The sequence below is a fragment of the Python bivittatus genome, unplaced genomic scaffold (assembly GCF_059951505.1).
Source record: "Python bivittatus isolate LINGU-HERP-01145 unplaced genomic scaffold, Pbiv_v1 ctg000080_np1212, whole genome shotgun sequence".
Classification (NCBI taxonomy): Eukaryota; Metazoa; Chordata; class Lepidosauria; order Squamata; family Pythonidae; genus Python; species Python bivittatus.
Window position 1 is genome coordinate 72606549 of NW_028277035.1, and position 15463 is coordinate 72622011.

Sequence of the window (15463 nt, forward strand, 5' to 3'; positions counted from 1 at the left end):
GTGTCATGCTTAGTATACAAATGATCCAATGTTCAATCTCTGTTATTTCCAGGTAGGGGTAGCAAAGATGGAAAAATGATGGTGGTGATGATGATGATGATGATGATGATGATGATGATTTTCCCAGCTTTCCATATACTCCCTTTTGAAGAAGTTTACAATATATTTTTTAAAAAATAAAATATAAAGTAAAATAAATGTAAACTATATGAAATATGCATTTAAAAGGGGGGGAGGGAGAAATGAAAATGGAATAAAATTCTTCATAAAAGGAACTCTGACATAATAGTAAGCATCCCAAGGATTTCCGTAGGGAAGACATTCCAGACATCAGATGCCACCATTGAGAAGTCCTGTCCACAAGTAACTACAATATTAAATTTGTCAATTATGACACATGCAACAGGATCGTTTTTGATGAGTTTAATGATCTGAACTGTAATGAGGAAGATAGGACATCCAATAGCAAAGTTGACCTAGGAATCCCTCCACACTATAAATGAAGTGAAACTCCATTTAGAATAGACAAGCTCCTAAATTCTCACATGCAGGAAATACCCACCCACAAAATCATCTTCCTATCACAGGGAACCTTACTGTATTTGCCCCCATCCATTCCATCACTGTAACCAGACACTGATTTAGAACATGAGTCTTGATTCAGATGTTGAAGCTCATTTCCCCATCACTGGGTTTTTCTCAGTAAGAATTAAGATCAGAAAAATAAGGACTGGATTGCTCCTTGCAGGAGTGCTCAGACAAGATGGTCTGGAAGGGTGGATGCATAAAACAATTTACTAAGGCACTCCATCTCAAATATCAGATAAATGAGGTGAAGAATGTCAACAAAGCCAGTTGAATCGAGTCCCCCTTTGGTTGTTTTTATTATGGTGCTGGGTCACTATTTTATATTCTGTATTTCATACTTACGTTTTGTGGATGTTTTAACATTATGCGTGTGATGGGTGGTGGTGGTGGTAGTTTATGTTGTACACCACCCCAAACCACACTGTTTAGTTGGGCAGCCTTATAAATTCAGTAATATTTATTTATATTTATCTATCAAATTTACACACCACCCATCTCACTACATAAGTGACTCTAGGCAGCTTACAAATAAAAAAGTGATAAAAACAGTAAAAAAAATCTTTACAAAAAACATACATGGTTAAAAGATGGGGAGAGTGTCCTTAGACCACCAGCTACCCCCAGTGCTGTGAGCCCCCTTTAGATCCCCATGCTAGGTGGTAGTGCCAGGTCTTAATGCTGTTCTGGAAAGCCAGGAGAGTGGGGGCCAGCCTCACATCTGGGGGCAAGATGTTTCATAGGTGGGGGCAACAGCAGAAAAGGCTCTCCTCCTAACCCAACTAGTCAGAATGCTTTAACCGATGAGGTCCATAACATGCCCTTCCTGCTGGATCAGGCCATTGTGACTGTAATGATAGATAGATAGATAGATAGATAGATAGATAGATAGATAGATAGATAGATAGATAGATAGATAGAATAAAGCAGGGCACAAAGAAAGGTTTTTTTTAAGCTGCTTGTTCTGCCTGCATAGAAGTGCATTGTGATGCTTTAACTTTGTACACACATGTCCAGGAAAATACTCACAGAAAGAAAAGCAATTGGCAAGCACTTTCCTGGAACAGAAATGTGGGAGGGCACAGAAACAGGGCCATTGTCCAGTGGGAGCTTGCAGTACCTGCAGTAATTATTTTTTCTTAATTATGTGTTAAAATTTAAGCAAGACTTTTGGAGGAGTAAACAGTGATCTATCAGACAAGGGCTGGGCTAGCTGACCTATAAAGTTCCTTCCAATTGATTGTTTAAGGATATTCCTTATTCTACCCTAGTGGTCAGCATACTCTTAGAGAGTCCAACTGAAATGCTCAAAAGCATAGGAGAAATAGCAGAAGGGATTGCCTTTACATGGATACCATAAACAAACAAACAAACAAACAAATAATCTAAGAATCGTCTCATCCTCTACATGCTTTCTTTTGTCTGACCTTTGCAGGACAGGAAAATGTATAATAGAAACAGAAAATGATTAATAATTAATATTTTACTGATGACAGAAATAGCATCATAAAACTGATTTTAGAAGCATGTTTTATTAATGAGAATTAAAAACATCTCTGTCTTAGTGTAGCAGGCGGCCCAAATAGGGATGAGGTTAGAAAGATAGGGAAGAGGAAAAAGAGCACAACTTAGTTCAAGTTGCTTTTGAATATGTCTCTGTTTAGGTATCTGTGAAAAGTTTAAGGAGATGTGGTCTGGGGTTGATTCTAAGTGGTCTGGGTTCCCCCCTCCCCTCAGAATGACTGTATTATATTTTAGAATTTTTTTTTTTATCCACACTTAATCGTTACTGATTCTGTGGTGACTGCCTGGAGGAGTCCCTGCAGTTTTCAAGGCAAGGTGTTTCAGAAGTGGTTTGCCATTGCCTCCTTCCTAGAGCAGAGCCCAGCTGGTGAGCACAGGAGGCGGGGTTTCTGTTGCTTCGCGCCTTTTTCGGGCGTGCGCGGCTTCCATGTTACAGGCAACTGCTCCCATCTCCCCTGCAAGCGCCGCCAGCATTTTCCTCCCACCAGGGTGGAAGTCCCCATTTCTCTACTCACATAAGTTTTCGAGCTGCTGGGTTGGCAGGAGCTGGGGAGGAAGCAGGAGCTCGCTCTGCTGCACGGAGCTGGGCTCGAACTGCTGAAGTGTTGACCATTTCTGGCCAGCAACTTTCAGCATCATTAAGCCGCTGTGCCACTGCATCCCCCTTTTAGAAAATAAAAATGGGCAATATGTGAAACCTAGTGTTTTGTTTGAAGTCTGCCTACTTGTTCAGGGCGTGAAGGAGGGTTACATTTGTTGTGTGGTAGGGAGCATTCTGAGATGTTCAGTTAGGCTGAGAAAGTAGCAAGGAGCATCCTAAATTTTTGCCTTTGGATAAGTGACCATTTTGTGAGTGGCCATACCTATCATGGTGGCCCTTTTATGACAGTGCCCTTAATGTGCTCTCAAAATTCTAAATGAGATGTTTCTATCATTTCACTGTCCTATAGATGCTCACTTTACAAGCAAGATGAATTCATTCCTCATATGACCTGCTTGTTCTGAGTCCATTGATATGGTAGATAAACAAGTTATGTGGGTCTTGTTTCGAGATTGTTGGAAGAGCTTTGATCAAGTCAACCATCTGAAGAGACACATTATTTACTTAACCTTTCCCTAGCTCCCTTAGCAATTTCTGTGTTACATTTTTCAGAAAGTTAGGTGCTTCAGACTTTTCCAGCAAAAACAACAAAGAGCCCCTTAGAATTAGTTTCATACCTTAGAAACTAATCAAGATATTATTACATAAGCTTCTGCAGATAATAGCCCACTTCATCAGGATATAATCCCGAAAAAGAAATATTCCATAGAGACAGCTGGTGTTTGGTGGGAGGGAAGCTGAGGTAGGGAGAAAAGGGTTAAAGAAGTTGAAAGCCAGTGAGAATTGCTCATAGTGACTTTTAACAAAGCAGGAGTTAGGTGTGACTCAGACATTCTTGCTTTGATGACCTGGTTAACATATGTAGTATAATTAGGAACCTTGGTCTTTGTTTAATCCATGAAAAATGGTGTCAAATCTTCTAATAAATCATAACTGGCTAATATCAGACTTCACATTTCCTTTTCTCTATAATTGCCACCTCAGCTCACCGACTGTATCATAAGTATAACATACCAAAGGCAATTTCCAAAAAATCCATGGGGGAGAGCAGATCAGATCCCCTGAATACTCTGTCTCTAACCTCAAGGTCACTCTCCTTGAGAAAAGAAATTACAAAGACCAATTTACTTCTGAAGCAATTGAGCTAGAATGTGCTTATTTTAATATCCCTTCTTCTGACCTTCCCTATCTCTGTTAGTACTGTTAGAATTCGTATACAAGGCTGTGTGCCTAAGCAATTTTATCTTTTTAAAGATATTTGTGCTAAAGTAAATTGTGCAATGTTGGCAATTGTTCTGAGCAAATATTCACCATTCTGAAGTAGATTTTTCTCCATTTCATTCAAGTATGGGATATAGCCTAGTTTTCATATACCACAATCTCTAGTAAAAAGATACTCACTTTGTGTTTATGAGGATATGCCTATCATTTGAATATATAATTAATGATATGTGGTAATACAATGGAAAAAAAACATAGCAACAATTGATCTTATTAATGATTTCAGTACACAAAGGCTCACCTGTGCACAAACACTCACATGCATTGCTATATCTATGCTTAAAGGACAACTGCATATTTTAGCTGCGGACCACAATGCTGTGCCAATTACAAAGCAGAGGTGAGGAGGTGTATGTGCCTGTTAATGTGGCTAAATGTCAGGAAGGTAATTACAGCAGGCGACATTTATGGGACTATGCTGGACATCATTATTCTTTTGTGATTACTGTATTTTCCAGCCTGTAGCTTAGCACGGAATAGATATTTTACAAACAGCAATCTTGACATGGAAAACACTCTTCTCCCCCTCAAAAAAAAAAAAAGGGGGGGGGTTGTTGTCACAACAACTCTATTAACCAAAAAGTAATTTGTGTTCATCTTTCTTGACCTTTCAGTCATCTGTGGATAATTATTGCAAAGCCTTGAATATCTGTTTCACTAATGCTATTTACTAGATAAAAAGATCTTGGAACTGAGCATGAAAAAGATAAAAGGAGCAAGTTCATCCAATTTGTGGCAAATTTTATTGCAATTTTCATTGCCTAATAAATTGTTTTCAGTACATAAAATAATTGCATAAAGGTGATGTGAACATCAAATATGCTTTTTCCAAAACTTACATGCAAACTGAAGCTTTGCTTTCCTGCTCAGAATCGTTCCAAATGAATTTGTGACCAAACATTGGTATGTTCCAATATCCTGCTTCTTACGTGGATTATTGATTGCCAAGCTGCCTCCAACCAGCCTGTAGTGATAACTCATGTTAAGATCAATATCTGTGCCATTTTGCTTCCACCTTTGAGGGGGGAAAAATCAAATTATACTTATAATTTACAGAGGCTATTCAGGTTTCACTTTTATGTTGTTGCTGTAACATACCTGCAACAATGAAAAGCACAGTTAAAATATTAGAATATTGTATCATATTTTACAGCAGACTAATTTTTATATCCCTCTTGCAAATTCCACTGTAAATTTTACAGTCTGAAAAAAACTCTTTTTAATGGGGTATTCTATGCAAACAGCCAAATGTCTACAAAAATAATTGCAACTTATTTCTATCACCTAAGCCATACATTTCAATAGTAGTACAGAGAATGACATGACTACAGATACTTTTTTTTTTTCTTATATACTATAAAGGGTATCTGGAAATACTCTGTATTTTACAGCCCATGCAACTAATGCAATAAATTTGCTTATAGTAAAGATTTCAGAGATATAAATCAGAACAAATTATACTTCAAAAGGCAAGAAGAAAGCAGGAAAGGGATATTTATACTACTTGTATGAGGGTGATAATGTAATAATGATAACACTGTTATTTTAAAACATGATCTGTCTCTCTTAGCCTGTTAGAGAGAAAATGAATCGTGTCTGCAACAGATCACAGCTATTTACAAATGTCAGAATAAATTGTGTTTCATAGATAATCATATTTTCCACTGGAATAATAATAAAACTTCGGGTAGATTAGCCATTTGTTGTCATGAAAAAAATATGTTACCTAAAATCAAGTCTACCGTTTCTGGGTAGCAACATTCCACACAACCACTTGATAGAAACAAAGAATTAAAATTGTCTGTATTCTGCTCTCATTTAGTGGTCACCTAGAACTGAAGACTCTGGTCCCAGACTCAAAATCAGATTTGCTTTCTGCTTTCTGGCTGAATTCTTTTCATAGAATGGCAATCCAAAAGATTTGGAGAGACAAATGTTTTCTTGTGGGGAGGAGGAGGTTGATAATAAACAGGAGCATTTGCAGGAGTCAGAAAAAGTTGTCAGAAAAAGCCCACTGTATGATAGATGTGGCAATGGCAACAAAAAATCTCAATCACTAGAAAAATCCTGCAAATCCAAAGCACAACATCAAAGATGTTGAGACCCAAGTACAATGTTGACCTTACATACTTAGGTTCATGCTTTGGAATAATTTCATTTTGAAAACAGCAGATCAACTTTTGGGGCATAGGGAAAGTCATTGGCAATTGGTGCTCTTTAGATCCGTTTGTTGCCCATTAAGCCTTCAGGTATTTCAGTTGCTGCAAGAGGAATTTAGTTTGCCTAAATCTGCAAAATGGCAGTGTAGCCTGAGCAGAAGAGATTGTGCCTCTGCCTCCAAATTCTCTTTGTTCCCTTGGAGTGTTCTTATTCCACCCAAGTCTCCTAAGTCCAAGGAAACATTAGTGAAAGCAAATTATATTTAAAGTGGGCAACTTGCTACCAGCATGGTGAATGTAGCCCAATGCCCACTTCCCAAAACCTGCTTTGCAATTGCCATCAAAATATTGTTTGACAAAGCTTGACACTTGGAAAGTGTTACGTATAAATCTAATTCCACAAGGTATTTTAGATTGATTGATTGATTGATTGATTGATTGATTGATTGGAGTGATGAGACAGGAGTTGGGGAAATTTTTCACCTTCTTCCTGTTCCTTTTCAACCTGACATTCCACTCAAAAGCCAGTGTGCCAACAGTCCAAATATTTTCCTGCCCTTGGCATAAGGTAAGATAACCACCTTTTTGTCTCTGCTTGAATTCTTTGTTGTATCTCAAGACTACTACTGGGGAAGTGGTTTTAGAAGGAGTTGTAATGGAGAGGCATCTGGTGCTCCTACATTTGTGAGTGGCAGATGAAGAGGAGACCTCACTGAGAGGTCTCTCTCCCTGGGAATGTGAAACATCTTTAATATACACTATTTGGAACCTGGCTGAAAATTTCTTTTTGTGACTTGTATTCAGACAAGATCAATTCCAATGGAAACTAAGCCAAATTAAATTTAAATTAAATTATCTTGCCAATTTGTTAGACTACATAATTAGTGCCTGCAAACTTCACAATGGAAAGGCAACTCCTAACTTGATGTTTAATGGGCATAGCATAATTGACCTGACTCTACTGCAAAATAAATTATTAAATATAAATAAAGCTTAATCTGAAGAGCTTATTTTTAAAATGGAAGTGTTTGAATAGATACCTATGCATGGAAAAGTCATTCACGTTCAAAGGCTGAGTAGGAATTTCAGAGAGATATAGTGGAAAAAAGGCTTTTAGATAAATACATATTTTTCAAAATGAGTGAAGCTGAATGGATATTACATCAATTGAGTTCTATAAACAATTGCCTGTAGCTCAGAATCATTTCTTGGATCCGTCTTTCAAAGGTTTGCCTTTATGCAGTCATAAGGTAACAGGGTCTTGCTAGCTAGCTGTTGCTGCTCATTTTAACTCTTCAGTTCTTATGTTCTTTATCTAATTTCACATTTTTATCAGGTCTAGTGGACCTGTTGGGCATTCTGCAGCATTTCATAACTCAATCCTCTGAATTTCATTTTATTCTCCCCTCACCACCCGTTTAAATCTATATACAATGTATGTCCTCTGGATCCAAAATTTTCTAATGCTGGAAACACTAGTGGTTAATTTGCCAGCTCACTTTAATTTCAGAATCAATCACTGAAATAACTGCTGTCATCATTACATGGCTCCCAATTAAACCCTATAATTGTTTCTCAACACAGATGCAAAGTTGTTGGCTTACTTGCAGCAAATGAATTTTTCACAGTGTCCCCATAATCATTCTAATCACACAGTATGATTATTATTAAACTGTGCATATAGATAAGGAATTCAGCTCCTGGTTATGGTCTTCTCTTAATTAATATGTTTAAATCAATGAAGTAAAGCTATTAATGGATGCATATGATTGCCAGGTGAGTCTTTAATCAGATCATGCATACCCTGATGAATTACTTAAAATTCAGCAAGAAATAAAAACTTGGAAATTATTTCAAATAATGTAAATTCAGTACAGATTAATCGTTTTAACATGCAAGCATAAAATCCTTCTTGTATTTGTGTAAAACATGCAACTCAAAGAATTCATGAAAGCTCAGTGTGTGTCATGGAGGAAGCCATTTATACTGACTCTACTTCATAAATCTTCCATAATAAGCAAGGTCCCCAGACATATAGAGAGTTCCAGTTGCATTTCAGCTAAAGTGAACAGAACCCCCCTTGGTGACTCTAAGGTAGTCTAGGGTGATCAAGAACTGAAAGGATGAACATTGGTACATAGATATGATCCTATTCCACTCTACTAGGAATATTCTTGTCCCATTTCTCATGTGGCTTGGTTTTTCCATTTAGAGAGATGGTTTCAGAGGATGGAAGAGTGGTTTTGGTCCCATTCAGTTTGGATATGTTGGTCTCACAGGCCAGATTAAGCCTGCAGACCAGAAATTCCCCACTGCTGCTCTGTGTGCTTTGATTATAATTCTAGATAGAGAATGTAGCTACAGTAAGCACAAACATCAGAAATTAGACAGAGCAGGAAGAGGGAATCTATTCTTCTGGCAGATTTGTTCTTGAACAATTGGATGCAGATGGAGAAAACCCAGTGCAAACACTGCTATGAGAGCAAAATATTTAAAATTGGTACTGGCTTGATGTGATGGCGTGTGAGGGTGACCTTGGAAGATGGGGGAAGAGATGCTAACTAAGAGAAAGGAGCCCGCAACAGAGTAACAGCCAGAAAAAGAAGCTTAGGAAGGATCTGCCCTAACTACTCAGGTGGTAAATAGGGAAGGTGGGAGATTTGTACTTTCAGACTTGCAAGATTCTATCAATATAGCCTATCAATAAAGTAGAAGTAGCTCATTTGGTTGTGTTTTCTTTCTGGTTTACCTGGGAGGGCTGACACTTGGCCACATTCTATAACTATGAATTTATCATTTTAGCAATCCTGTATCCTTCTTTTCATGGATAAAAAGTTCTACCAAAATTTTCAGGTTCAAGTCCTTCCTTCCTTCCTTCCTCCCTCCCTCCCTTCCTTGAACAAGAGAACAAACCTCAGTCCCAAAGAACTTTTGTTATAAAATTTGATATGGGGAAAATAATGTTGAGGGATAGGAGGAATAGCCAAACATTTGGCCAATTTTGAATTAGAACAGATAATTTTAATTAAATGTAATTTTAATCAAAGTTATTTCAGTTATGCAAGTCACAAGTGTGACACCAGTCCTGTGAGCATGAATTCAGTAGTCATGTTTTGTGGCTAATTGGGATCATGTTGTAGAACTAGTATGGCAAGAGAAGTTGATTCTCTTGTAGCAACATTAGGTTCCTAAGATCTTAACATCTATTTCAGCTGAAATACTTTAAATCACTCTGATCAGAGGTGCATAGCTTCTTGAACTAAACAGCTAGTTTGTAATGATGAATCAATCAATCAATCAATCAAACAACCATAAGTGTACTCAGAAAACCTTGTTCTTCTTAGTGATGGATGAACTCCCATCAACAAAGTACAGACTTTGTCTTGGCAAAACAAAGTATTTTCTTTAAAATCATAAAATAGTTTGACCAGTATTTTCCAAATATAGAAATTCTGTCACATTTCCAAATATAGAAACTCTGTCACATTCATCAAGAACCAGAAGGGATCCAAGCACCTCAGCTATTGCCCTGACATATTATTCCACCACTGAAATAGGTTATTTTGTGGGAAGGGAAAGACAAGAAGTGAAAACTGACTTGAGTTGGAGGAAGGATTGAAATCTAGCATGAGCCTGCCCCCAAATTTAACCTGAAACTGATTTTTATGTTTTTGAACCAGGGTAAATTAAACTTAATCACAGTATCTTTTTCCTACCATCTCTGTTTTATCATTTCAACTACCTTAGAAAATGTGTACCCAATTAATACCAAAATAGGGGGCATTTTTTCATGGTGAATGGGTACAGCAGCATGTACGTCCTTGTATTTAAGCCTATACTTTGGCTTACCATAAATTGTAAGTGGGGATAAGTCCTCTTGGCAGTCAAGTCACTGTTTTCCTTTCCTAAAAATTGCCTTTGCACAGAAGACCTTTTTTACATAATAGTAAACCAGCTAAAATGCCATAGAAAAGTAGTGGTGTACAGTGAAACAGTATCCTTAATTAAAGTTCAGTGAAGGCCCAGATAATATTGGGAACAATTTTGCTAAGCTCATTTAATCGATGGTATATATAATATTTTACATTTCTATTTTAAATCAAGGTTTAATGTTTCATCATTTCCATGGGGTAGTTGTTAAAAATACATACATATACAGTACTGCAATCAACAGTCTTATCTTAATGATAGTATTCCAAATAACATAAATATTAATTATTTTTACAGAGTTGTACTTAGCTAAATCCAATTATTTCTGTACAATCTCAAGGATTTGGATGTGTGTTTGCATAAGGGTGTGATTTTCTGTTGCCTTCAATGTTCTGTACGCTAAAAAACAATGGAACAGTAGCAATTTACATTTTTACAGATATGTGTGTGTGTGCGTGCATGCATGTATTTATAAAAACCATACATGGATGAGACAGGAGAACCTGGAATTGATGGAATGCTACTACAACAGTACACCTAATGAGAGGGGATTGTGATGGAATGGAATTATGAAGGCCAGGCTCAGGGAGAAAAACATTTTCTTACATCTCCTGAGGAGTGTGGGAGATACAAGAGGATGAGACTGGCACCTCCCTGAGGAATTCACAATGTTGTGGCTGGCATTACTTGGGAGCTGGGGTTTTAGTCTGGGAAGATTCTTGCTAGAGGTTGTAGCTAATAAACATAGCTGTACTGAATTTACATGGTCTCTTGGAGTTCCTTGGGCTAGGCTTGACAGGGATATATGAAACATCTGAGGGAATTATGCATGGACAGAAGACTAACTGAAAAACATCTAGTATTCCAACACTTCAACATAGTGAAGAAGAAGCTTCTCCCACAACTTGACATAGAGCAATTCCATGTTACATCTTGGACTCAAGAAGACCTGGAAGAACAACTGGATGTGCAGCCAACACCTGAAGCTGGAACATCACTGCTACCCTACATTACAGAACACAGCAACTGACATGAGGCATAAGATCATGGATAAACTAGCTACAGTCAACCCTCGAGACCGATTACCAAGGCTCAATGGAGAAGTACCATCAGATAGTATGCTAGAAGATGACAATGGAGCCCTCACAACAGTCCCTAACACCATAACTCAAACCAATGAATTGATATACACTACAGCTGCTGTAATCCTGGAGTTGCTTGGCTATATGATCAAGAAAAACAGTAGTACATACCCCCCCACACACAAGGAAATGAGGTTGGAGGCTAAGATCAAGGCAACTCAGAGAGAAGTTAGTCAGCTGGAGGAACTATAGAAGGGTGTGAAGATTAAGGATAAGACTTGACTACTGAAAAAATACAAGGGCCTGACTCCATCTAAAGCCCTAGAGGCTGCTAAACAAAGGCTGCCAGACTATGGAAGCAAAGGCGAAGAAGATAAATGTTCTCCAAAGAAAGGTGTACTCCCAGTTGTAGTGCAACAACACAGTAACAGCAGAACCATTGACAGCAGAAACTGAACAGTACTGGAAGAACATATGGGAGAAAGAGAAGATACATAAAACCAGTGCAAAATGGCTGCAGGACCTGAAAGCAGATCACAGCAGTCTCCCAGATACATAAAGAAAAGAGATCAGATACATAAAGAAAGAGAAGATACATAAAACCAGTGCAAAATGGCTGCAGGACCTGAAAGCAGATCACAGCAGTCTCCCAGAACAGGAACCAGTCACCATCACAGTAGCAGACATCCAACAGCAGATCAAGAACATGAAGAGCTGGACAGCACCTGGCTTGGACATGATCTACACCTACTGGCTAAAAAAAACTAAAGCAGTGCATAAACAACTGGGGCACAGATGAGCCAGCTGCTAGCAGCAGGCTCCCACCCAGATTGGCTAACAGAAGGAAGGACAAAACCACATGAGCATTGGGAACAACACCAGAGGCTCAAAACACCAGTTGCTCATAGATAGAGCAGTTGCCCAAGACTCAAGTTCTAGGCAGACCAATCTAAGCACAGCCTGGATTGACTACAGGAAAGCCTATGATTCAATGCCACACAAGTGGATCTGTGAATGCCTGGCACTATCCAAAGTCAACAGGGCTTTAGGGACTTTCCTCAAGAACTCAATGGGACTATATAAGTCAACACTGGAAGTCAACTCAAGACACCTTGCACAAGTGACCATCAAGTGTGGCATATACCAAGGTGATGCACTGTCCCCACTGCTTGAACCCCCTCAGCCAGATAATCACAAGGACTGGATACAGGTACAATTTCAAGAGTGGAACTACCATCAGCCACCTCTTCTACATGGATGACATCAAGCTGTATGCTTACAGTGAATGAGACATCAACCCACTGATCCACCTGGCATGGATCTACAGTGAGGACATTGGGATGTCATTGAGACTGGAGAAGTGTGGCCGGGTGATAGTAAGGAGAGGAAAGGTAGGTAAGACTGATGGGGTGGAACTACAGTAAGCTACATAGCAGACACAGAGACCAGCTACAAGTACCTGGGTATCCCACAGTCACATGGGAACCACAATGAGGAGGCAAGGAAGACAGCAACATCCAAGTACCACCAAAGGATAAGACAGGTCCTGAAGAGCCACCTCAATAGGAAGAACAAGATCCATGCCATCAACACATACACCCTGCCAGTTATCAGATACCCTGCCAGTATAGTGAGCTGGCCAAAGGAGGACATGAAGACAGTACTGGTCATAGATGTAGCAGTGCCAAGTGACAACAACATCAGGAAGAAGGAGTATGAGAAGCTGGAGAAGAATCAGGGCCTGAAGAAGAACTAGAGAGGATATGGAAAGTAAAGGCTAAAGTGGTCCCAGTGGTGGTAGGAGCACTTGGGGCTGTGACTCCTAAGCTGGGGGAGTGGCTCCAACAGATCCCAGGAACAACATCAGGGCTCTCTGTCCAGAAGGGTGCGGTGCTAGGAACAGTTAAGATACTGCGCAGACCCGAGGACCCGAGATTGAGGAAGACACATACCACCCATAGGGGTGAGAAAGGAATTTTTATATCTATATATATTAAAAAATGTCATTCAATAGTTGGAATGCACCCTTGGCATACTAGCATTAAAAGCATATAAAAAGACATTAAATAAGCTTTTTCTGAGTAAAATATAGAAGATAGAGCTGTGCTAATTATTTTAGTAAATAACAACAACAAAAATGTGCCATTTAAAGTCTAAATAAATAAATAAATAAAACTACCTGCATCTTTTTCACTCTACATTCTCACCTGCCTCTTAGGCCATCCCAAACATGTCTGTCTTTGTATTTCTTATTGTGGATAATCACGTCTGGGATAAACTCTGGATTATATTATAAAAGAAAAAAATCCCCTCTCACTCCTGTGAGTGGTATGTGTCTTCCTCAATCATGGGTCCTTTACCAGAGGCCTGGGAGTTTGAGGGTTCGTTACAGTATCTGCTGTTCCTAGCACTGCACTGTTCTGGACAGAGAGCTGTGATGTTATTCCTGGGATCTGTTGGAGCCACTCTCCCAGCTTAGGAGTCACAGCCCCGAGTGCTCCTACCACTACTGGGACCACTTTGGCCTTGATTTTCCACATCCTCTCTAGTTCTTCCTTCAGGCCTTGGTACTTCTCCAGCTTCTCATACTCCGTCTTCTTAATGTTGCTGTCACTTAGCACCACTACCTCTATCATCATTACTGTCTTCTGGTCCTTGTCTGCTACCACAATGACTTGTTGATTGGCCAGGACCTGCCTGTCCATCTGGAACCGGAAGTCCCACAGGATCTTAGCCCTGTTATTCTCCACAACCTTCTGTGGAATCTCTCATCTGTACTTGAGAGGGTCTAGCCCATACATTGTGCAGATGTTCCTGTATACAATGCCAGCTACTTGGTTTATGCTGTTCCTGCTTGCATCTTACACCCTGCCACTATGTGTTGGACTGTCTGTGAGGCCTCTCTGCACAGTCTGCACCTTGGGTCTGTCTAGTGTGGTAGACCCCTGCTTCTATGGATCTGGTGCTTAGCGCCTGTTCTTGTGCTGCTATGATCAGTGCCTCAGTGCTGTTTTTTAGTCCAGTCCTTTCCAGCCACTGGTAGGATTTCCCAATGTCAGCCACCTCAGCTATCTGTCGATGGTATGTTCCATGCAGGGGCTTGTCTTGCCATGGTACTTCTTCCACTTGGACTTCCTCCCATGTCTGCTACTGCCTCAGGCATTCTCTCAGCAGCTCATCTTTGGGTGCCATCTTAGTGATGCATTCCTGGATGCTCTGGGTTTCATCCAAGACAGTGGCTTTGACACTCACCAGACTTCCATCTAATAGTGTGTGTGTGTGTGTGTGTGTGTGTGTGTGTATCCATTGTGATTAAAATTAAATACTATAATTGCATCTGTCATCACAATGTAAATATTTATCTCCTGTATTGCAATTGCTTACTCTTGATTTGAAAATTATTGAGTTTTCCCATTGGCCTCTACTCAATAACACTCAAAATAATAACATAAATACAAGCTATCTTACCGATAGTGTAGCAAGGGAGTACCTTTTGCTGTACAGTTCAAAAGCACTTCTGAATTTTCTGAATTCTCTGAATATATGACATCAGATGGCTCTTGAATAAAAACAGGACCATGGAGAATTTGTTCATCTATGAAACAAAACACATTAAGCAGATTTAAAACGTAATATTTTATCTAAAGACAATTCAAAATGTATCTGTTTTTCCAGCAAGACCTTAGCCATATTTTACAATTGACACTTTTGTGCAAAGAGTTCTATCTTAATGAGTTCTGCATGAAAGAACTAAACAATTTTGAGATATCTAATTTTTCCTCTCTATTCAGAAACAGCAAACATGGCATTTATCATAAAAGAGCTGTAAATAATAATAATAATAATAATAATAATAATAATAATAGGATAAAAATGCCAAATCCAGTCTAAACATCTGGCTCACTGTGTGACCAACAATAATAACAATAACTACTACTCTCAGTGAGGCACTACCTTGATGTGGTTGTGGGGCTTGAGTGCTCCAAGGAGGATGAGAGCTATGCCAGAGGTTCAAACATACTGGACAGGTCTCATCAGAGGAGCCAGACAAAGAGTGTCTCTCCCAGAAACAATATGAGGAGATATAATTTACAGAAACCTATACTGCATCAGTCACTGCCTGGGTCAACAAGGACCATGCTAAGTATTCTAGTTCCTGGACATCTGGTGACAAGTGGGCTTCAGGACTCAGGATTGTTGGCTGAGCAACCAGGGCCAGAAGCTGCAGGACTACTGGAAAAAAAGTTGTTTACCTGTCACAAATATATGAAGACTGAAAACAAAGAAATAATGATCTGCTA

The 15463-nt window shown here is 39.2% G+C and overlaps 1 protein-coding gene across 1 annotated transcript in view; it reads right to left on the reverse strand.

Moving 5' to 3' along the window:
• The window catches only part of LOC103061671 (contactin-6), a 160066-nt gene extending 145278 nt beyond the window's left edge, over positions 1 to 14788 (reverse strand). The window contains exons 1-2 of the mRNA XM_088134694.1: positions 14631 to 14788; positions 4831 to 5006 (exon numbers count right to left, since the gene is read on the reverse strand). Coding sequence (XP_087990820.1) covers positions 4831 to 4972 — 142 coding nt within the window. The 5' untranslated portion in view covers positions 4973 to 5006; positions 14631 to 14788. The remainder of the gene's footprint in view (positions 1 to 4830; positions 5007 to 14630) is intronic.
• Positions 14789 to 15463: the final 675 nt, after the last annotated feature.